The 24,434-nt window shown below is 33.9% G+C and overlaps 1 protein-coding gene across 1 annotated transcript; it reads right to left on the reverse strand.

Annotated features, from left to right (window-relative positions):
• Window positions 1-155: 155 nt before the first annotated feature.
• Window positions 156-23,969, reverse strand: LOC134232651 (cadherin-23-like; the record flags this gene model as incomplete). The annotated part of the gene is made up of 51 exons (XM_062714636.1): window positions 23,928-23,969; window positions 22,089-22,195; window positions 21,474-21,751; window positions 21,099-21,164; window positions 20,826-20,933; window positions 20,452-20,559; window positions 19,676-19,789; window positions 19,162-19,329; window positions 18,800-18,920; window positions 18,232-18,371; window positions 17,953-18,147; window positions 17,726-17,851; window positions 17,422-17,586; window positions 17,093-17,304; window positions 16,741-16,870; window positions 15,469-15,551; window positions 15,280-15,367; window positions 14,951-15,076; window positions 14,720-14,799; window positions 14,343-14,583; window positions 14,007-14,219; window positions 13,612-13,731; window positions 13,165-13,323; window positions 12,776-12,961; window positions 12,518-12,649; window positions 12,039-12,230; window positions 11,781-11,912; window positions 11,246-11,431; window positions 10,878-11,009; window positions 10,395-10,748; window positions 10,054-10,248; window positions 9,638-9,775; window positions 9,187-9,375; window positions 8,798-8,929; window positions 8,402-8,593; window positions 8,111-8,227; window positions 7,586-7,789; window positions 7,085-7,213; window positions 6,477-6,800; window positions 6,005-6,322; window positions 5,634-5,825; window positions 5,264-5,392; window positions 4,765-4,950; window positions 4,411-4,557; window positions 4,010-4,192; window positions 2,691-2,822; window positions 1,628-1,813; window positions 1,281-1,409; window positions 871-1,059; window positions 615-743; window positions 156-341 (listed from the first exon to the last, which is right to left on the reverse strand). Coding segments are annotated over exons 2-51 (8,160 nt in total), but the record flags the coding sequence as incomplete, so codon positions are not given.
• Window positions 23,970-24,434: the final 465 nt, after the last annotated feature.

Here is a 24,434-nt window from a genome sequence, read left to right on the forward strand (position 1 = left end):
CCAGCAGATGTTACACTGTAATTTGATAGAAGACATTATATCAAACAAATTTTTAATACCTTTGAAATTATATTTATCTCATAGGTTCTGCACCTGACAATTTATTTTACACATTATTTAACATAATGCTGATAGCAAAGATTACAAGCACTTACCGTTGTATCTGCATCAGTAGATGTCACTTGTAGTATGCTAGCCCCCAAAGTCTGGGTTTCAAGAATGGTTTGTTGATATTGAGTGGGAATGAAACTTGGATTAAACAGGTTTCTGGTAACATTGACCAGGAGTACACCCGTGGATGATCGTCGCGGTGTTCCAAAGTCCCTTACACGCAAGCGAACCTATAAACATTTTCAGAAGAAAAACTGATTAAACTTCAGAAATATCATTCAAAAGAGATCACGAATGATAAAGTCATTCTGTATGTCATCTTCAGCTGTCACTTTTTGAAATTGCTTACATATACTAAACTTTAAATTTCTCTTAATTTTTTTTTTTAATATATTTTGAAAGTAATTTTTTTTGATAAATTTACATCTTAATGCAATAAATGCATCATTCAGCATCTCAGTGGAGAAAACCTTATTGCTTTAAATAGTTTTTAATTTATTTACCCTATACTGCTCTGAAGGATCATTGGTCAGTCCTGTGGTGGTAAAAATTCTTCCTGTCTGATCAACAGTAAACAATCCAGTGGCTGCATCATCTCCAACAATATCATACTCCCGACGCTGGAAATCATTCTAGAAAGAAAAACAGAAAAAAATTTGGAAAAATTGGTATAACTTCTACACGTTTTACAAAGAAGAAATTGTAAAACAAAAATTTGTTAAACACCCACTCCTCCCAATTCTTTGTATATGAACTTACAACAGTGTCAGCATCAGTTGAATTAATGGTGTAAACAGTGGAACCCTGTGCAATGTCTGCTCGGATTGTTACGCTGCCTGGCAGGTTGCCAAATAAGGGGTCAAAGTCATTCCTTTGGACCGTGATGGTAAGTGGAATTTCTGGACTAGTTCTCTGAGGAGAGCCAGAGTCTGCAGCTTGGACTCTGAACTATAAATAGAAAATAGAGATTCTGTAGCTGCACACATGGTATAGGGTTATATCCAAAACAATGAAGAATGAAGAAATTCTCATTCCAGTATTTTTACATAATTCATGAACACCAAATAATTAGAAGCAGCAAAGAACAAATAAGAACTGTTTTTTGTTTCTAGAAAAATTATCAAATGAAAGTAGAAAGCAAAGAAAATATTGTAAAACTGAACTATTACGTTGTAAGTCTTTGTTTCTTCTGTGGTCAGATCCTTTCTAATGCTAACGTCTCCTGTGGTAGGATTGATTAAAAATCTCTCCGAAGGTGTAGACGCAGCGAAGTAGTACTGAACTACATTGTTTGGACTCTGAAAACATATTATAAAACAAATTTGATTGAAATAAATAATTTTTGTTTTCTGGGAACAAAAATCTATAATAAAAATTCAAATAATGGAAAATAAAACAAATTATGGCAATAATTGGATAATTCATTTGTTCTGAGAATGACTACAAACAAGAATTAAACTGTACAAATATTTTGAATGTTATATACAGGAAAAGTATTTTAAGATGTCATACTTACTGCAAAATCAGAATCTGTAGCAGAAAGTCTACCGAAAGAAAATCCAATAGCTCTGTCTTCCCTGACGGTCATGGCGTAGCTATTTTGTACAAAACTTGGAGCCTCAAAGTTTCTTTGCACAGTAAGAGTCAAAGTACTGACAGCTTCTTTCCTTGGGCTGCCACCATCCTGAACTCGCACCCTCAACTGTAAAAAAAAAACATAGGATTAAATTATGCTACACTTCTAGTTAGATTGGTGCTTGTAAGAGTTGAAGAAAATAAGAAACAAGAAATCTGTGAGCCAGTGCTCACTAGTAATACCCCCGCTCTGATGTAAATAAGCACTCTCATGTTAATATATAAACACAAGTTCAATTACAGGCAGATGCACAGAAAAATATGAAGTTGAAATCAGATTCATATCAAAATTAATCCCACCATATGGCATGCCTCAACAAAGGGTGTAATAAAATTTCAAGCATCCGCTATGAATAGCTAATGAGAAAACTGCGACGAAAATTTGTTATGTGTTAAACAGACTGATGCACAGACAAACAGGAAGTTGACATCGGATTTGAGCGAAAATGTATCCCACCATATGGCATGCCTCAGAGAAGATTGTGTTAAAATTTCAAGCATCTACCATGAGTAGTTGCTGAGTAAACTGCGACGAAAATTTGTTACGTATGAAACGGACAAACGCAGAGACAAACAGGAAGTTGACAACAGATTTGAGCGAAAATGTATCCCACCATATGGCATGCCTCAGAGAAGATTGTGTTAAAATTTCAAGCATCTACGATGAGTAGTTGCTGAGAAAACTGTGACGAAAATTTGTTTCGGACAGACACACAGGAAGTTGACAACAGATTTGAGCGAAAATGTATCCCACTATATGGCATGCCTCAGAGAAGATTGTGTTAAAATTTCAAGCATCTACGATGAGTAATTGCTGAGAAAACTGTGACGAAAATTTGTTTCGGACGAACGCACAGACACACGGACACACACACAAGGGTAAAACAGTATACCCCCCTCTCCTTCAGAGCGGGGGTATAATAACCTGGGGAATAAAGTATTACCATGTACAGAGTTGTGGTTCCTTGGAAAACTGACTGCTGCAGAGTGATTGCCCCTGTAGTAGGATTTATGGCAAACACACTAAGAGAATCTCCGTCCCCGGTTAGAGAGTATGTGAGCTGTCCAAACACACCCTAGAATTAAACAAGAGATGAAGTCACATTTTATGCATCCAAATACAGAAGAGAAAAAAAATGAATTGCTAAGATCAAGGTCCATTGATACTCTAAGAGACATAAGCTCTATTTAAATCCTCTGCATTTTACTTATTTTGGAAAGTTACAAGATTTAAAGCAACATTTCATTATAGGATTAAACGTTCTTTTTGAAAAATTTATCGATGTGTAAACTCTTGACATTTTACTCACAAACTAAATAAAAGTGCGAAGCACTTTTATGTTAAGTTTGTGAGTAAAATGTCAAGAGTTTACACATCGATAAATTTTTCAAAAAGAAATGTTTAATTCTTATAATTCCAATATCGAATTTTTAAAAAATATTTAAATTATTTCTCTTTGAGGCCTCCATACAATCCGTTATTTCTGGACGGCGGAGGAATACATTTTACCGTAAAGGAACGTAATCGAGATGAATTTCGATAGAGTTCAACTTAAATTGTCAAAACAATCGATAAATAAACTTATAACAACTAATGAAATGTTGTTTAAGTCAACAAATATCGTAATTACGAGTTTACTTCAGAATAGTTCGTCTTTGACCATGGCCATGTTGACATAAACAACAACTCTCATAGCGAAACTTGCAGACCGACGACGCCTTCAATTTGCACTTGTTTATTCAAATATTGAGGAACAATATAGAAAGTTAATATGAATTTGATGCTTATAGGGCAAGAGTTTGAGGTACGTTTCTTTTCCCTGTCAAAACGATACAGACTGAGCTTATTTTCTACGTATGAACGTTGAGACAGCGATTTTTAAAATTCACACTCGTGATCGGACAGTGACATAAACATTTTCACGGCGTCCATCAGTTAGGCAGTCTAGTATGTTGCCAGTTTTGTTTAAGCCCTAATTAAATTTAAAGTTTCTTGTATTCATTATTTAGCCAGAACAGACCCAGAAATAACTGCTTTCATTGTTTATACGATAACCTAGTAGTGTCATCAAGAAAGTAGTTCTGATTGAAAGAATTTATCGATGTGTAAAAATTTTCTGGAACGTGTTCTCGTCCAATCAAAACACAGGAAATCAATAGATAAAATGAAGATTGGAATTATTTCTAAGTGAACATAGGGTTTATAAAAGTTAGACCGAGTTGAAAGACCAGTTCATATTTCAGAGTGTATGTGGTCCCTTACCGGGTCCGGGTCTGTTGCTGAGGCTGTGTAGACTGCCACTCCTAGTGAGGTGTTGTGATTGATCAGGCTGTCTCTGGGTAGATTAGTGAACACTGGAGCATTGGTGTTTCTAATCACTGTCACTCTTACGCTGGCTGGGGCTGTAGCCTGAAGACCGCCTCCGTCCACGGCATTGACATTGAACTACAAAACAGAACAATTAAACTATGAAATAATATCTCTGGGAATAATTTATAGGAGGTATAACCTCAACTATAATCACTGATTAAAAAAAAATATCTAGATCTTTAAGGCACTGCGACATTGACACTATTATTCCTTGCTGGTGTCTTTCATTTTTTCCCACAAAGTAAATAAAACAAATTCAAGATGTCTAACTGTGAACATGGCAAAACAATTACTGTATAATCCACGGTTCTTGCATTATCCAGCATGGGTGACTGGCGAAGACTGATGTTTCCATTGACTTCATCAATCATAAAATACTGAGCACCAAGAGCACTTCCAGCATCAGAGCTGATGGAGTATCGTACTGTATTGTATGGTGCCTGAAAATGGGAGAAAATCAAAGTTAACATCTGAAAAAATATATCCTCCTGAAGGACTATTGTTCTTTTTTATTAATCCAACACGATCTTTTTAAACTATCACTACAAGTTGATTAAGACTAAGGATCCATAGGTGTCAAGGGTACAATAAATAAAGCTGATCACTAAAATTTTCTTGGACTTTAAATGTCGAAACTATAACTTTACCCTTCGATCATTATCTGTAGCTTTCACTTGCAAAAATGAAAGTCCAAGCTGCCTGGTCTCCAGAATGGTTTCATTATAAGACTGTCGTTCAAAGGCTGGATTATTGATGTTGCGCTGAACTGTTATAGTAGCTACAGTTGTTGCTGTTTTAGAGGGAGAGCCACCATCTCTGGCCAAAATTCTCATCTGCAATAAATCACCACAGAAAAATGTAACTTTTTTGTTGTCAAATTGAAGCGCTTAAGGTTTTAGATTATTTTTATCATAATAAATTTCATACATAATATCTAGATTTAATTTTTATGTAAGTTTAAAGCTACTAGTTGAATGGGTAAATGACAAATATTTCTAGGACATCAAGTATGCTGAATATTGCTTTCTCTGAAAACAACATTTACTCCAAACCATAGAACACCCTTTGACATTAATGCCTGGTAATTTCTTGACAAGGATAGGGGTATTTTCTAAAAGTAAAATTACATATGAATGTGCAACTCACCAAATATTGAGTGTCTGTGTCAGCAGTTAAATCACTGTTTACAAACAAACGTCCAGTATTTTCTAGACGGAAGTAAGTCAGTGCTTTGTCGTCTCCAATGGCCGACACAGTCACGGTGTTAAATGGAGCCTGCAAGAAAGTACTAAATCAATTATTACAAAAAATTTTCTTTAGGTCAGCATTAATTATCTGAACATCTTTGCAATAATTATGATACAATACAATATTACATGCACATTGCAAAGTACTTAATTCATTTAAAAAAATAATAAAATACACACTCTTTCCCTCAAATAAAAGAAGCATTAAAAAGAAGACTGATTTTGTAAAAGGATTACCAAATTGACCACTTTAGATCACAAAGTCTTACATCAGTATCAGAATCTCCAAAGTTGACTTGAAGTACTGATGTTCCAACAACAGAAGTCTCAGGAATGATGGCATTGAATGGTCCACCAGTAAAGAATGGGGTCTGTAAATTCCTGTACACGTCTATCGTCACTGTGGCATTTGTAGACGAAGTTTTGGAGGGACTCCCCATATCATAAGCTTGTACGCTCATCTGAAAAATATCACACAGAATTTTAAACTCAACATAAACAAGTCTAACAAACTATTAACACCAAGGAGGAAAAATGAAAAGAAATTAACCAACTTTAAGGCTATTTTTAATTCAATATCTTTTTGATCTGATAAATGGATAAATGAGTGTCATTTTCTCAGATGATAAAAAAGTTCTACCTGATATCTAGTGGCTGTATCTAATGTAAGTTCCCTTTTCACATAAATGTTTCCAGTTAAAATGTCCAGGTCGAAATAATCAGAAGCTGGTTGTGTAGCAAACAATCTGAATCTGATCTGGTTGTGTGGAGCCTGGGTGTCCCTATCTTGAGCCCTCACTGTAGCAACAGTAACTCCCAGATCTTGTGTCTCAGGGATTCTTTCAGCAACATTAGCGGTAGTGATCTCTGGGGCAAAGTTGTTCCTTTCCACTGTCACAGTCACAACAGTGACATTGTCTTTTGCTGGAACTCCATTGTCATAGGCTCGCACTCGGATCTGAAGTCGCACAGAACAGAAAGTAAATTGTACAATTAAAACTCATACAAGTGTCTCAGCTCTTGCAATATTTCATCTCCAATGTCAAAAAATCTTTGCCTATCAACTATTTGGGTTAAGAAGTTTGATTTTATGATTTTGTAATTAATCTTACATAGTATATCAGGTCTGATGATGAGGCCAACGAATTTGCTACTGTGATTTGCCCAACGCTTGGATTAGGAATGGTGAAGAAAGCGGCAGCATTACCATCTCCAATGATCTCGTATCTTACAACATTGAAGGTGACGTCAGAATCTGTTGCCAGCATAGAGGTCCCAACAGCCTGTCCTACAGCGGCTTGCTGGGAGATCGGAGCTGACGTCATAGGGTTTTGCCACTGTGGAGCGTTGTTGTTCCTTATAATATTGATGGTCAGTCTGACTTTGTTGTCTGCTTGCCGTGGTGGATTTCCACCATCTTCTGCTCTTACCAACAGCTGTCAAAGCAAAATGATTGTAAAACTTGTACCAATATATTTAAATCAATTTTTTTTTCACTTTGATAAATCCATCTGACTTATAAGCTGAAAAGTTTTACAAAAATTAACTTAACATCAAATTCATATGCTAAATTCTAGAAAAGAAATCTGCTTGGAAATTTATCACAGAGGAAGAGTGATCCACATAATGTAAATTACAAGTACTTGCAAATACTTCACTAAAGTATTGAATTCTTTTGAAATGTGGATCATTTGCTATTCTCAAGACAAACAAAACTTACCACAAACTGTGTCTCAGTTCTTTGCAGTAAAGACGTTTTCAGGAAAGTTTGTCCATTATCAGCCACAGTGAAGAAGCTTGGAGCATTTCCTTCACCTTCCACCACATATCTTACAGTATTGTAAGGGCTCTGTCAAACAATAAATCGGAAGATCATTTTATAAAGTGTCAAAAGAATAAACATATCATTTTGTTCTCATCAAGACTTCGAACCAAAGTTTTTACAAACTGATAGAATTATTTACAAATTAATGATGCAGCAAAGTTCATTTATATTGATACAATTGAAGCTACATCAAAAGTTGGTTTGTTTACTAATAATTTTTCACAATATCCAGTAGTTTATAAGTCAACTTTTCTCTATACCTGCCAATTTAACTAATGAATATAAAACGTCAATATGACCAGATAATGATTCTTTTCCTTAGGTTTGACGTACTACAGTTTATGCTTTGTGTCATGTCCATCAATAATCTAAACAGATGAGAGAGAGAAAACTTACCACATTGTCTGCATCGTTGGCTTGGAAGTCATACACTGATGTGACATAGTCCTGGGTCTCCGGAATCGTCACCTGAGCTGCATATGAATCACCGGCACCAGGTCTCACCCAGACTGGTTTGGCCAAGTTACTGTCCACTTTCAGGGTCAGTAAGGAGTAGGTCCTCCTGGGAATATTTGCTCCATCTCTGGCCTCAACTGTCAACTACAAATGAAAAAAATATTTTTCCATATATGTATTTAATTAGGATAGTTAAAAGACAACTGATTCTGCATACAAATTTAATTAATAAATATTTGAAATTTATTGTGTTAATTAATAATATTTTTGAATATGAATCTTATTGAAATTTTATACCAATATACAATCCAGAACCTGCAAAAAGTTTACAAACACTATATTTTTGTGTTTTACCATTTAAAATAAGTACCTCTTTCATACATGTATTTGCAAAGCAGTTCTTGCAGTGAGCAAACCTTATTGTTAAGGTTTGAAAAGATCCTTCAAATGCAAAAGATGACTTACCACATACTCAGCCTGAGAGAGTGAATTTGTCTGCAGGGTTACAACACCAGTTGTGGGGTTGATGGAAAATTCATTGGTTCCAGACACCAAATAGTATGAGACAACATTAAATGGAGACTGAAAAAGAGTGAATAATTTTGCGAAAGTCATCAACTGATTTTTTCCAACTGAAATTTCAAATCACGAAGAACTCACAATAATATTTTGCAAAACTCACGAACTGAATTTTTCAGATGGAAATTCAAAATTATGAAAAACTCCCAATGTCTCTTGAACAATCCATAAACTTACCCTTGTATCACTGTCATTGGCAAAAGCAGTGTAAACATTAAACCCTGCTCCTGAGGTCCGTGGAAGAGACTGGGTACTGGGCAGATTCTGGAAGACTGGTGCGAAACGGTTTCGTTCTACAGTGATAGTTACTGTGGCAGTTTGTTGGGAAATCAGTGGATTTTCTGCCTTATCTGAAACCCTGACATTCAGCTGCAAGGTGAAAAAAATGATAAAAATTGGATCAATACAAAGTACAAATATTGAAGAATTAGAACAAAACTAATAAAATTTTAAAGTCATTTCACTGCATAATTATTCATAATAATGGGTCATTATTCAAATAAATACACAAATACAAATTAATAAACTGATTTTATTTTTCATCTGGACAGTGGTACCTAGAATTTTTTTTACCTGGTATTGAGTGGCTGTTGCAGTGTATAATGGCTGTTTCACCAGAACTTTCCCTGAGGTTGCTTCAACATCAAAGTACTGCACAGCAGTCTGGTCCCCAATGGCAGAAAACTCAATTTGATTGTTTGGTGGCTAAAAAAAAAAAATGAAATAAAATAATATTATTTTCATTTTAGTAAATGTATGAACTGAAAACTTTGACCATTTTTCCTACATATTTTTGAACAATTTATTTGAATTACTGTGTTTATTTTAAAGAAGATGGTATTTTTCATTAAAAAGACAGATTTACAAACAGCCTAAAAATATAGACAAAGTGATCCCGCTATATCTGCCATATGTTATACTGAAAATACAAAAACAAATAAATAAATGAAGTGAAAACTTACATTAATATCTTGGTCAGTTGCTGACACTGTGACACCTGTTTCGGCACCAGCTGGCAGATTTTCTTGAATGGTGATGGCATAGTTTAGAGGATTGAAAGCTGGAGCCCACAGATTCCTGTTTATTGTAATGGTGACTACTGCCTCATCAGACAAGGATGGAACTCCATTGTCTGAAACTCGTACCAAAAACTGAAAAGAAAAATGTAAAAATACAGTTAAGCATCAATAACTATCTATCTATCAATAGAAATCACAATATTAAGGCAAAATAAAATCATTCAACATAAAGTATATTTTATTTGGGGAAGAACACATTCTTTTCCAAATTTTACATATAACGAAATGCAAGTGGAAAAAGTCTAAAACAAAATGGTTTAGAAACTTTCCAGTTTCAATATTCCTAGGCTGTCTTTAAAATTAATATTCTTTTCAATTATATTTTTAGACTTACCCTGAATTCTGACTGGGATATTCCTCCTACAAGATTCCGTAATGTGATGCGGCCATTGGAGTCTATGTTGAAATATACAGAGGGTGATCCTACTCCCAAAGATTCTATGACATATGACAGCGTATTGAACTGAGGGATCTGAGTAAATAAAAGCAAAACATAACCTCAACAGTCAACATATCAACATACATTTATGAAGCAATAAATAAATCTGATCCATATTTGATTCATGTAAGCATACAGGGAATGCAACACCGTCAACCATTGATTGCTTGCAGTCATTTCCTTTTAATTGTGACCATCAAATCAGAATAGTCTTGATTTTATGAGCACTATTTCATTAGTCAGTAGCATTAAATTGTGTAATTATATGTGGGTTTCTAACAAGGAAACTCTTCTTTTAAAAAACAACTTACTCCAGTATCTGGATCAGTTGCAGACACCTGTCCAATTGTGGTAGGAGGAGTGACTGTAGCATCCTCCCTCATGGTAAAGGCATAGGATGACGAGGGGAAGGACGGTGCTCTGTTACGCTGTACATTAACAGTGACTGTGGCATTGCTTGAGCTAGTCCTGGATGGATCTCCCAAATCATAGGCTTCTACTAGCAACTGTTATAAAAAAAGAAGTCATTTTGTTGACAAGTGTAGATAATTAATTGCGGTCCCTGTGATTTACAAAAGATCAGTTACACTGTCTAAACTGAAAAGAATACCAATGTGAAATATATAAAATGATAAGAAAAAATGAGACGCACCTGATAAGTTGTAGCAGAAAGTCCATTTAATGGACTTCTGACTGTCACCTGTCCACTGCTACTGACAGCAAAGTTGCCCTGTTCACTTGGATATGTTGTCAACCCTGAGCTGGCAACAACAGCTTTTAAGTGGTAGTTGACCTGGTTATTGGGTGGCTGGGCATCACTGTCTGTGGCAGTAAGGGCACCTGGACTAAGAGTTAAGGGTACATCCACTGCCTGAATTTCCAAGATGGTTGTCTGATAATTCAGTGTATTCCACACCGGAGTGTTGCGGTTTCTGTTGACCTTGATGGTAACCATTGCGTTAGCAGACTGGGAGGGACTACCACCATCTGTAGCAACTGCTACCATCTGTGAAGTGAAGACGATGTCGGTACAGATCAAATTTAACATTTAAATCTTTCTTTTTCATCATGTTTCTCTACTGAAATTAAAATATTTGTTCTACTAACAAATAACAATAAGCCATGCCATACTTACGTTAAAGGTAACAGTTGGGTCTCCAGTCAGTGCACTCTTTACTCTAACGATACCAGTCGCTGGTTCCATAGAAAACAGGTTATTTCCAGCAGTGTTAGCTAGCAGTGTGTAGGTAATTGTTCTGAACTGTAGCTGTAATTAAATTTTCCTAACATTGAATTTCACAAGAACTAAGTAGACTAAGGTTTTTGTGTTACAAAACAAATGCGTTACAAACTTAATGCTCTATCTTTATGTAAAAAAAATTTACAACAGATATTACAAATAATTTGGTCTGTATTTGAATCTTTGATTTTAAAAGGAAAGTGTACAGAAAATAAAGATCTCTCTCTATAATCAATTTGTCAGAAAAAAGTCCAAGTTCTTACTTCAGGATCCTGATCACTGGCCCGTACTTGTAGAATACTGGAGCCTACACTTAAAGTCTCTTCAATTTCTTTATAATATGAAGTGTCAAAGAACACTGGAGGATTAGAGTTTCTGACGATGTTTACGGTCAGAGTGAACTGATTTGCGGCTACTCTATTTCCACCATCTCTTAGCTGGATAGTCAGCTGAAATACCAAAAACATCATGACTTAATTGTATTTTGGGAAGTTTGTTTCATAAAACTTAATTTCATGTACACAAATGCTTTGTTTTAATTCTGATAAGTTCATTTCAAATCTTTAAGGAAGACTAATTAAAACTGAATACTTCTGGATTGTTTAAGGATTTGTGCCAAAGATATAAAATTGAAGTTTTCAATCTTAACTGAGCTTGAGAGCTTTTCATAAATTACATGTACACTTTATATCAGAGGTAAACCTTCTTTTGTAAGTCACAGTTCATCACACTCATAAGAGAATACTATTTTGCATCACAGATTGAATGGATTGACAAGGAAAAACAATGCATACTTACCACATACTGGTTGACAGACCGATCAATGGCCAGAGAACGAATGATCTGGACTTCTCCTTGACTGTTAATTTGGAAATGCTGGGCAGCACTGGCAGTTGACAAAATGCTGTAGACTCTAGTATTACCTGGTGCCTAATATCATAAAGTTTTCATACTTTCAATAAAATTATGAAAAACCTATTTACAATTAGTTCGATTTCACAATACTTCATTTTAGTATTCAATATTACACATCAATTAATAATTGATTTTCTGTACCTGAATATCCTGATCTTGAGCTGTCAGAGTGTAGACCGTTTCTAGGACGGGTCTATTTTCAGTAACACTGATTGAGGCACTGTAGGGGCCACCAAGTGGAAGCCACTGTGGGTCAAAATTATTACGGTTCACATTGACAACAACTGTTCCTGTATCAGATAAACCTCCATTGTCTCTGGCTACAATGATCAGCTGTAAAAAAAAAATTGTCATTCATGATAAATCTTCCAAAATAAGGACTAAAATCCCTTATATTAATCTACTTGATTATTCAAATAAATGTTCACAATATACTTAATGATTACTAAAATATTCTGAATCACACCTGTGATATCTATAATTCATAAATTAGTAAAAAAGGAATTCATTTCTCCAATATTCTAATTTTCAAGGTGTCAATCCTATATCCGATTCATCCATACATATCACCCTGAAACTTTTATGGGAGGGATATAAAAGTCCTAAATCTGTTAACTTACTGAATACTGTGAAGCATCATCCGCTGTAAGGGTGCTAATCAGTGTAATCCGTCCACTGTTAGAGTCCAGTCTGAACAAGGAACCGCTAGTGGCATCTGTTACCATGGAGTATGTCACCTGGTTAAACTGAGGCTGTGCAAAAAAGACAATAAACCATATTAGAACTTAAGCTGGAACTCAGAATCAATCCATTTAGACATTTTATTTTTGATAATTTTCATTAGTTTCTGGAGGACTCTGTTTCTAATGCTGTTGTACCTCATTATCATTGTCTGTGGCTGTGTAGGTGGTGACTTCAGAATTAACCTGATGGCTGTTGAGAATGTTAACTGTCTTCGATTTAGGAGCTGGGAAAAATGGAGCTGTGTTTCTGACCACAGTGATGGTGACTGTGGTAGAAGCAGCCAATGGGGGCACTCCACTGTCTTGTACAGTCACTGCAATCTGTAGATTAAAAAAGTACTGTCTATTACTTAATCCATATACTTGCTTGCTCAGAGCCTTACGCATGCAGATCATTCAAAGAATTTAAATTCGTCTCAGGAAATTTCAGTCAGTGAATACTCTTCCAAAAAATTTGGATGAATACAACCATTTCCTGGACAACAGAGACTGGGGGTATCATTACAAATACTGTATGTACTTACATCATATCTTGTAACACCAGGGTCCTGCTGAAATGATCTTGCCAGTGTGATCTGACCAGTTTGTGGATTGATATAGAACCATTCCAGAATGTTTTGATTTTGTGTTGGACTGGAAGTTGCAGAGGTAATTCTGTATATGAGTCGACTGTTGGCTGTGTTCTGTATTTTCAATAAAAAATGGCTTCAATTAGTATGTGATAAGACTTGTGATTTTTTTTTTTCAAAGTCATTTTACTAAATGATAAAAAAAATAAAAGATATTTATCTACACTATTTATATTCATTACAATATCAATTCTTTGTTAAGAGTAAATAAACAAAATCAAAACTGAATCAATAAGCAAATTTGGCAATGGAGAAATCAGATCTATGTGTTTGTTATGCATGTACATCTCAAAATGCAGTGTTAGAGTTACAAAACATTCAATGAATAAGATGTTAACTGACCGGTGCATCAGCATCTGTTGTTGTAATACTGGAGAGGAGAACGGTCCCCACTGGGACGTTTTCTAAGAACCGAAGATTGGAAGGAACAGCCTGAATGACTGGACGATAATTGTTGATATCCTGTAAAGACAAACGTGTGCATTTTTATTGAAACAGATTGTAGAACTTTATAATGTAAGAAATTGCGTAGGAGCATACTTCTGTGTGTGGGGGTCTTCAAAATTGTTTTAACTGATTATTATGTTTATTGAAGGAAGAAAACACTCAAAAGATTGATGAATACTAAATTTAGCTCCTTATAAATTGATATCAATTTAAAATCAGTATAAAATCCAAATTTCTATGGAGCGTAGTACTCAAATAATTATAACTTATCTACTGCAATATCAATTAACCTCTAGATTTATGGTGACTGTTGCTGTTGCAGACAAAGCATTGGAACCTTCCCCTTCAACTGTGGTCACTTGGAACACATAACTAGTTTTAGTCTCATACTGGAGAAGTTGATTGTTTGTAATCAAGCCACTATTCTGGTTGATACTAAAGGCACTGAATTCTCCTGCACTGAATTTGTAAGTGATCTGATCCACTACATCCTGGTCCAAGGCCTACAAAATCAACAAAGTTAAACATGATAGGATTCAATCCACAGTTCAAATAATGATCCAAGGATGATTTATTAATTACTAACAGGTAATGCATCTTTTCTTAAAGAATGAAGTTGTTCATACCGTTACTTGCACTACAGATGTACCAATTGACTGTCGTTCAGGAATAGAGCGGACAATGTTAGTCTCTGTAAACAAAGGAATGGTGTCTTGTACATCCTGAACGTTGATAGTAACAGTAGCTGTTCCTGTTCTACTACTAGCTCCTCCATCAATGCCCAGAACCAGAATCACATGGGAAGTTCTTGTTTCGTAGTCTAATGGAGTGGTTGTTCTTATCAGCCCAGATGGTAAAATGGTAAATCTGTGTAAAATTATTAGAAATGCAAGTTATTTGCATCTCCGCTTTAATCAGTAATCAAAGAAACCTGGTTCCATTTGTATTCCAAATGTTTCCATCTTTCAAAAAGCAGCAAAAATGATAATGATTATGTACTTACAAACTAGAAGAACCAGTAGATGAAAAAGGTGATATTTGGTAATTAATGTTTGCATTTGCACCTTGGTCTGCATCTGTTGCCTACAAAATCAAAATGTTTGTTTGGGGTCAAGAAAAAATTAAAATTTCATTAGAAACTAGGACATATATGTTTGACTTTCCTTCAAAGGTGTTTATCAAAACATACAATTGATTTAATGTACGTGCTACGACTAAGAGAGCTATGACTTACTGTAACTGTTCCCACATCTTCATTTGCTCTTCCCTCCAGTACAGAGAATGTGTAAGAAGCAGGTGTAAAAAGAGGATTGTTATCATTGACATCTTGGATTATGATTGTCAAGGTTGTCTGTGCTGACTGAAAATCAAATCATAAAAAAAGTTCTCTATATCTTTCTCATGAATATAAATCACAAGGTATTTGATCTTAAGCATTCCATTTTCAGGGGATATCTATTTTATTAGATCCTTAGGAAAATAATCAAATCACAACATTTTACTACTCGTTAATGGAAGTTTGTTTCCCCTAAGGAACATTTTTATTGGCTGTGTTTCACTTACCAGTCCACTCTGATCCTGCACTCTAATATTTAATGTGTACCGAGGGGTGGCTTCTCTGTCCAGTGCTCTTTGTGTTCTAACTTCCCCTCTGAAATAGCATATTCATTTATGAATCAATTCAAATCTGATCATTCCTCTTATTGTTATTATTCAATTTTCTTACATTAAAAAAGGTGGAAACACTCTTACGTTGTTGAATTAATGCCAAAATCATTGTTGACATTTCCTGAGATGATGGAGAAACTCAATGGTAGTCCTTCTGGGTCCCTAGCCTGTAAAACAACATAAATTGATATAAAACATGAAACAAAACTTAGCACTAATGTCTCTAGCCTGAATTATGCTACATCAACTTAACATAAATGACCTTATCATGTAAAACAACATAAAACGACGAAATATAAGATATATATTAAACAACACTGATCTACCGGCAGTTTACCATGGATTCCTTACAAAGTGAATAATGGCAAAGAAATGAGAAAGATAAGAGGTAGATCTATACATAAGTGCTAAGTACCTGGTAAATGAAATTTTTAAGCAAACAGTCAAGCTTAACAATAAAGTGAAGACTACCTGGTAATAGATGATTCTAACTACTAATTACTTTAATTAAGCTTTGGCAGTCTCCCAATTTTGTTCCTCCTTTTCTTACGCAAAGCTAGAGTTTTATATGGAATATTAACCTGAGAGAGTTTCATAATCCTTCAGCGATAAGAGTGTCATACATTAATTTTTGACAGCAGAAATAAAACTATGGTGTAGAATAAGTAAGAGAGACATCAATATATTGGCCCTGTGATAAGTACTGAAAACAAAAGTACTACTTTATGTATATAGTCGCCAGTGCTTTATAAATCAGAAGTTTTCTAAGCGCCCTTCTTACCGTCCATCCTTGCATCTAAAGGGAAAAAGTCATTTTTTGGCTTAGTAATACTTTAAGATTACACTTTATAATCAGTTTCTTATTTCTAATGATGAAAATGTACATTAAATATGATGTCAATTTTCGAAACTTCTTTTTTCTTCAGAGTATTACAGAATGAAGATTTAACAGTACAGGTAATTATTGCTCATCATATTTGTTTAAGTAGGTATGAAAATGGCTTAGTGGAAAATGTAACAAGAAAATCCCCATTACCATAGTAATATCCAGTTCCCAATTAAGATATTAGTAATTTTATTTTATTGTATACAATAGAGTTTTACGTGACCACTCAAAGCATGCACAATTTCCGATTTAAAGGACACCTTCATTCAATGAATAAACGACTCTACCTTTTCTATGAAAAAGTTTAATTAACTTTTTTTTTCCTATAAATATATTTTTATCAAATAAAGTAAAAGCTTGTCTACAGTAGCTCTCTCTAAATCTGCCTCTTATCAAAAACTTAGGAAAAAAAAAAAGGAAAAAAAACACCTCTTGTTCTTTGTGGGGTGGTTTTTTTTAACAAAACATACCGGAACAGTGAAGACGGATGAAGCAATTGGAACAGCCTCACTGACAGAAATTGTAAAAGCAGGGGCCTCAATGACAGGTGGGCGTGTCCCTAATGGGGTCACAGTCACTTCCACTGGTACTGTGGCAGTCCTACATCAAAAGAAAAACACAGCTAGTTCTAATTTAATAAAAAATTGAAGTGTTTAATGTATTCATAGTTCATAATTAAAAAAAAAATAAACATAAACAAATTGCTTGATGAGAGTTTTATTTGTAATCTTCCCAGTGACAAGCTTTTTCAGTACTTCCCCCTCCTTTTAAATGACACACCCCTTTACCACTTTTCCCCTTAAGAACAGTACACTTATGTACCTTCTTTCAGAGACAGGTTGACCTTGGTCTGTTGCAGCAACCATGATGACATAAATTTCCCCCTCTGCTACACTTCCTATACAACTTATAGTTGCTCTTCTTGTTTGTGCATTTGGCTGGATTGAAAACTTGGAAGCCCCATTGTTTGAGACACTTTGTATGGTGTATACAATGTCACCATTTGCTCCGTTATCTGCATCACTGGCTGATACCTACATAGTATGAATTCAAAATACATAAACTTTCATTATCCATGTTACTTAACATAGCCCATTCTGCACATAAATCATGTAATTTAAATTTAGTGTTATTTATTAATTTTCACCCACATCCAGTAAAACTTGATTGTTTGTAGTATAATCTCCTTCTGTAATACTATCTACGTATCTCGGTGCACCAAATACTGGAGTGTTGTCATTCAGGTCTCGCACATTTACAGTGACCTGTACAGTTCCACTTCTTGGGTTCTGGGTTCCAACTTCAGTCGCTGTGACCTACATTTTCATTTTAAGGAAAAAAACACCTTAGTAAGTCATGTCAAGGACATGCTACAGTAAAATAATCTCATCATAATAATATGGAAGTTTGTAAAGGTCGCATCAGCACATTCTCTTACTTTGAAATCACACTTACAGTGAAAGTGACAGTTGGAGTGGATTCATAGTTTAATATGGCAGCTGCTTCTACATATCCTTCACTGTTTACTCTAAACTGTCCTGTGTTGACAGTGAAGGTGTACTGTCCAGTCTCACCTACAATCTGTAATTCAATACCATTAGTTACTTCTCTTCTGTCAAGTATTATGTCAAAAATCCCACAATTTTTATATGATCATAATTGATTAAAAATTAAAATCTTACCAAGTCAGGATCAGTAACAGTGATTTTCAATAGGTTAGATCCATCAATATTCCTTGGTATGGTTCCAACTGGTGAATTTTCATTAATGTATCCTTGGAAAGGTACACTAAGCACTGGGTTATTGTTATTGGCTGCAGCAACTGACAATTTTATTGTAGCTCTGTTGGAGTATCTGTTTGCAACATTTTCTTGAGCCTGTGGATAAAACAGTATGATTAAAATAAGCATGAACACCATATAAGATTCAAAAGACTTCATATATTGAAAGGCAACATGTACCTCAATGAAAAGTTCCAGCTCAGAAACTTGGGACCTGTCAATGGATGCTGTCTGGCTTACAAGGGCTCGATATTGACTTGCTGAGCCAGAAACTTGTTGTGTGGTGACTTGGAATCTATTCTCATACCCAGCTGGCAAGGCTAATATGAAATATAGAAACTGTTAGTTGTAGATTACCGAGTTCAACAAAAATATGGCAAAAATTCTTAAATAACAACTGTTGATAAATCATTAATTAAACATGGTAAAATTAACTAATGTCCAATACAAGACCCTTGATGATTGTTATTCTTTCATTTATCCTCCATTAAAAAATCATTAGAATTCAAAAACCACATTTAGATTCAATTTAACTAAATATGTATTAAAAAAAAATTAAGAATACTTCTTTAGTTGTAACTAATTTATGAACCAGTCCTAACTGGAAGAAACAGTCTAATTGGGAACAACAACCCGTGAATGAAATGTGTAGTTTAAGATTACACTACTGATGTAACCTTTTGTGTTGCACATATGTTCTAATTTTCAATATTTCCGATCATATAAAAGTCAAACACCGTGTCCTTACTTTGACGTATGGTAAAGGTGATTGGAGCATTAAGAGTGTCCCTGTCTTCTGCAACGATGTCAACCGCTGCACTGGGATTCCCAGGAACCACAGGTACTGGGTTAAATACAAGTGTGCCAGCCTACAAATAAACAATGTTACATATGAAGATCTCCAGTAATAGACAATGCCTAAAGTTAACAGTTAAAATCACTTTGTTCTATTCTGAATTCATTATCCTTTATCTTATAGCATTGGGTAAAACTTAAAGATACATCTTTGCTGTGAGCATGATTTTGCAACAACTGCATTTGCTATACCCTTTACCACGTAAAACCTTATACAGCTAAACGCTCAATCTTGTATAAGGTCATGAAACTCACCGTTGACCCAGATGTAACACTTGTTGTGTAAGTTGGGTTAAAACAAACATTGTTGACATTAAAACAGGAGGAATACACAAATTTGGGTCCTAAATCATCCACATCATTTATAGTTATTGTGATGGTGGTGGTAGTCTGTTTCCTATCTGCAACGTTGCTGGCTTTATCCTACATAACATGAGAAAAAAAATCAAAAACAACAGAATATATTTTCAGATTTCCAACTTCAGTAGTTGAGAATATAAATATGAATATATCATTCATCACAAAAATTCCTTTACCCAGATGCTTTTTACTCTTGGAAGTTAATTAATGCACAACTAATGGGTTGGAAATGTGATATGAAACAGTAGCTTTTGTACTGTAATATATATATTATTTGATTCAAGTAAAGCATTAAAAAGAATTGAAAATTATGTAAAATTTAAAAAAGTAACAAATAATCTTCTCAAGCACCATACACGTTACCGCTTTCTGGTGATGCTGTTCTGAAATATGATATACATGTACTCACTGTCGCAGATATGGTGAGGGTATATGACCGAACAGATTCAAAGTCTAAAGAATTGCTGACAACTATTTCTCCTCTTGAAGTGATAGGAAGTGCAAATTTGGTTGCCCCATCATTCTAAAATAGAAGATGTGTGCTATTTCTTTCTACTCGTTAAAAATAATGCATTTAAAAGCTATAAATGTATTAAATTTTGTTACTTCAGGCTTCACAAGCCCCTCCCCCTAAAACACAATCCCATTCCACCCTTCAACCCCACACAAAAAAAAAAAGAAATTTATTTCCCCTGTTTCATATAACAAAATGTTTTGCTCATTAAAAAGCCCTAGTGTGTTCGTTGAATTGTTTACTAGTATTTTACAGATTTCTCCATTTTTCAATTGTCAGAGGACACAAAGCTCTTAAAACAACTTCTGCAAATTAATTTTTTGAATTGTACAGCCTGTTTGACATTTTTTAATTTGCCATTTCCAGTCTTTCTGATAGAGTCAAATGGTAATTAATTTGACAATATGACATTTTCTTTGGACCCAGTTTTGTTTAAAAAAATTCAAAAGCTTGCGGATAATATTTTTACAGCGTCAGTTTGATGCAGAGATTTTTTAAAGAACTTTAAAAATCTATTTATTTTTATGTGTATATGTTTTGCATTTAAATATGTGTAATAGAAACACTATGATATATCATAATCTTATTTTCCTAACTTCCAGTAATACTTCACCGAATAAAGTTTGATAAAAAAACATAAGTGGAAATTCAAATCAAATATAAACACTCACAATGCTTCCATCTCCAGGAACTATGGCATACTCTATTTCTTTGTTGCTTCCTGCATCCAGATCTGTAGCTGTTATCCCAGAATACACTGTTGTTCCCACTGGTGCAGACTAAAAATATTTTTTAAAAGTTTTAATAAAATGTTGATGTGTGCAGAAAAAAAGAACCTAATTTCCCAACAAACCCTTGTATTTTAAAGGAGTTGGGATTGTAGAGCTAATTCTACTTTCTGGTTAAAAGGTTTAATTAAATGCATTAATCTATCTACTCTATCAACACGTTTTTACGAAATCCTTAAAGAGATCATGAATGATTATTCTTTTCTTAATTTATATTTATAAATATAAATCCTTTTCGTGTAGTAATTCTGACAGACCTCATCGACTGAAGCAGAATAAGGTGCGTTTCCAAATATAGGTGCATTATCATTTATATCTCGAATTTCCAACTGCATCAGGAAAAACTTTGTTTGTGTTGGGTCTTTCTACAATTACAAATTCAAAGAAATATTTTCAGCATTTTTAAAAATCAATGATATCAGTAAAGATCACTTCAATCAATAAGTAACTAGTCACTACTGAATGAAATTTTTACAGATGAAGGTAAAAATTTTTCAAAATAAACAGGTTCACATTAGCAAGGTACTTACCAAAGAACGACATGATAATTGAAATTCAACAGTGTCAAGATCATCATTAGCTACATAGGAAGTCCCCTGTCAAAAAATTGAAAGAAGTATTCAATAAATGCAGTATTTAAAAAAAAATTGATTACCCTAGACTCATGTGATAACCATAAAATCCTTTGCACAAATAATATTATTCTCTTAATTTTCACATATCCAAACCATATGGTTTTTTGAAATAAAAATATTGCAATGATTTGATTGATTAAATTTTGCTTTCAATATTGCATAACATATTTAATCATACTGATTTAATTCACATAGATTTCAATTACTTACATCTTTTCTTAAGCATTTTTATTATTTTTTATGGTTTAAATCACAATTTATGAAACTTACATCTCTGTCAATTGCTGACTTTAATCGAATAAAAGTCCTAGTTCCAAATGTTGAACCTGATACTGGTAAAGTTATCAGTTCAAAAAGGTCATTTAAAACAAGACCAGTAGAAGTGGTTGGATCAACAAACGTTATGTTGACTCCCGAGTTCTGATCAGTTCCCTGATTTACTCCTTCTATCGTTGTGTCTGTCCTATAGAGTGGTGAATTTGGGTCAAAAGCAGAAAAAGTGGACTCGTACACAGTTCCGGCAATGTTAGGATCAGGTGAACTGCATGCTGTAATTAAATATAATGTGTAATTACAATAAAACATGCTTACAGTGAACATGGTTAAATGAATTGACATTTACAGAGAAGTGATTTTCATTCCCGATGACTTTCAAATACATAGTAAACTTAACCAATATTATGAATGACGCTTATAACAAAGCAAAATCTTCCATCACTGGCACTTTGTTATAAGCATGTTACACTGTAGATTACAGTATTTAATAGTTTCAATTTTGACATTTATTTTACATGTAGTATTGGAAAATTTAAAAAATGCATGTTTTTATTCAGGGATCAAAATGTACCATTTAATAATAATAATAAAAAAATTTCTTGCACTTACGTTCCAGCTGTGAATTCACCGTCTTTGTTGATAGCACCACTAGTGTGAAAAGTACTGCTAATAAGTACTGCTTCCACATCTTGAAACTTGAGGAACCCTGTCCTCTCCTGGAAATAAAAGTAAATTTTTTTCTTATAAAGCCAGGTTTTAAACTTTAAAATAACATATCCAGCGATTCTCTTTCTAAATTTGTCCATCAGAATTTAATCTCATCAATATCTCAATCTTTCTTCTTTTTAGACAGCACAGGAAATCTTATTTCTACGCCATTTTGTGTATGGACTCCAGTAAAATTTATGGCTTTAATATGGCTAAAAGTTGTTCATTCATTTTTCTTCTGCAGGTTAAACATAAAAAAATCTTTTGTAAGGAAGCAAGATGGATTGCTATTTGATTATATATAAAGCTACTGGATAGAGTAGAGAAAATATTTTAAAAAGTGAGACATGTCACTTCAATAGCTTGGGTAATATTTGTTTTATGTAAAAAAAAAAAAAAATAAGTAAACTAATATAACTAATAATTACTACTTAGAAAAATAATAAATAAATCTTTTCAATGACTAACTGTTTCAGACCCTTAGTAAATGCTTTCTACAGCTCTACCCTTTAAATGACGTGCTTTCAATACACAAGCATTGGAGCATTTAATTTAGGTTTACCTGCCCTACCCAACCTTACTGGTAGAACAACTTTTTCTATATTTACCTTTGTTTAATCAAGTATTATACAACACTGAAATAATTATTGGAGATTTATTTTTCAGCCCCTGTAATTAAAATCTAAGATATTTATCTTTCCATTGGACAATTAAGAGTTGTACCAATGCATTATAACATTGTATCAATAAATTACAAGTAGTGGTACATCATTTGTACATGCTAATGTTGTGACATATTTTCAATTTTTTTCTTTTTTGGTCAATTGACAATTTGTATGAACATAAAATAAATAAAATTGAAAAGTTAATTCAAGTAAGTGCAGTTGTCAAAAGGTGTGGCTTGCTGTTGCATCTGAAAATGTAACAGTGGGGTATGGATGAAATTGTGTATTTACATGCACATCTTAGATAATCACCATTACTTTGTCGTAAAAAAGGGAAAACATTATTTTTGAATATGACTTTCACAAAATTCTTGTTTTTATCTAACATTTATCATTTTCTGATACTATGGGGTACAAGCATGTTACAAAATGATTATGACACAATCAAAAACAAACATCAAGTTAGCACCTACTTAATTACAGCATCATCAAATGATTTTGTAAAATCTATATATGTAATATTCCTTTTGTATACAATACTTTCAAAACAGGTTTTTCTTTCACGTGGGGTGTATCTTCTCCAATATTCTATCAATAACTCTCCATTCATTTATGTTTTCTTATTCCATGAAAACATATTAAATTAAAAAAAAAATCCAGTTAAAATAACAATTCATAAATTCATTTCACGTTATCCCCTTTCATTTAGTGGATGCAATGCATATTCAAACATGCTTGCATGCACCTTTATGTTAATTCCTCTAAGAATTAAACGGTACCGGTCTTTAATAAAAGAAATAAACAAAAGTTAATTAAACAATTACCTGTAAGTTTAAATCCTCAACGAAATTGTATGCAATCAATCCAATAATATTTGAAATCAAAGTGGAATTTCTCGAAAGGGATAATTTTCCTCGCTGCGATGCTGATGAGAAATCAGTAGCCACTCATGTTCTAAAAGTACCGCGGCTCTGTTTCACCACACCTTGTGAAGTCAGGTATGACAATAATATTCAATGATTCAATACGAATACCTTTACATTGCTTCTATTTTGGAACCCTAATCGACTCATACCGATCCAGGCGTAGGTTGACAAACCGGTTCTGCAAGCTTTGAAAGAAGTTCGCCAATACCGTCTATTTTTATCAACCAATGGAGTTAAAGGTAAACCCCCAAAACGTATCGACTCTGTTGTGCTTTAGTTTCGTAATTTTCATTCATCAATGTGGGACAGGTTAAGTAATGGTTAAAATTACTTTTTTATTTCAGAAAAAAATATGTACGAAAGAAAAAATAATTTCATTATTAAAAAAAGCTCTCTAAAGATATAGTGCACACCAGGGACCTATAGGCCATATAAAATTAATCTACATGTAAATTGACCTTTAACTCATCAATCCCGTACCCGCCCCTATATCTAGTTTACAAAAAATGTAAAAAAAAAAAAAATTTATATGTAATTTTTTATTTTGATTTTTGAGAAAAAAGTATATACATGTATTTTTTTTCAGTAAGAAATTACATAAACAGTTCAAAGTTAAAAGTTAGAGATCTTAACTTTTTTGCATTAAAGCCCTAACG

Source organism: Saccostrea cucullata, unplaced genomic scaffold, assembly GCF_032062105.1.
Source record: "Saccostrea cucullata isolate Sc308-1 unplaced genomic scaffold, CSIRO_AGI_Scuc_v1 ctg15985, whole genome shotgun sequence".
In the NCBI taxonomy this organism is placed as follows: domain Eukaryota; kingdom Metazoa; phylum Mollusca; class Bivalvia; order Ostreida; family Ostreidae; genus Saccostrea; species Saccostrea cuccullata.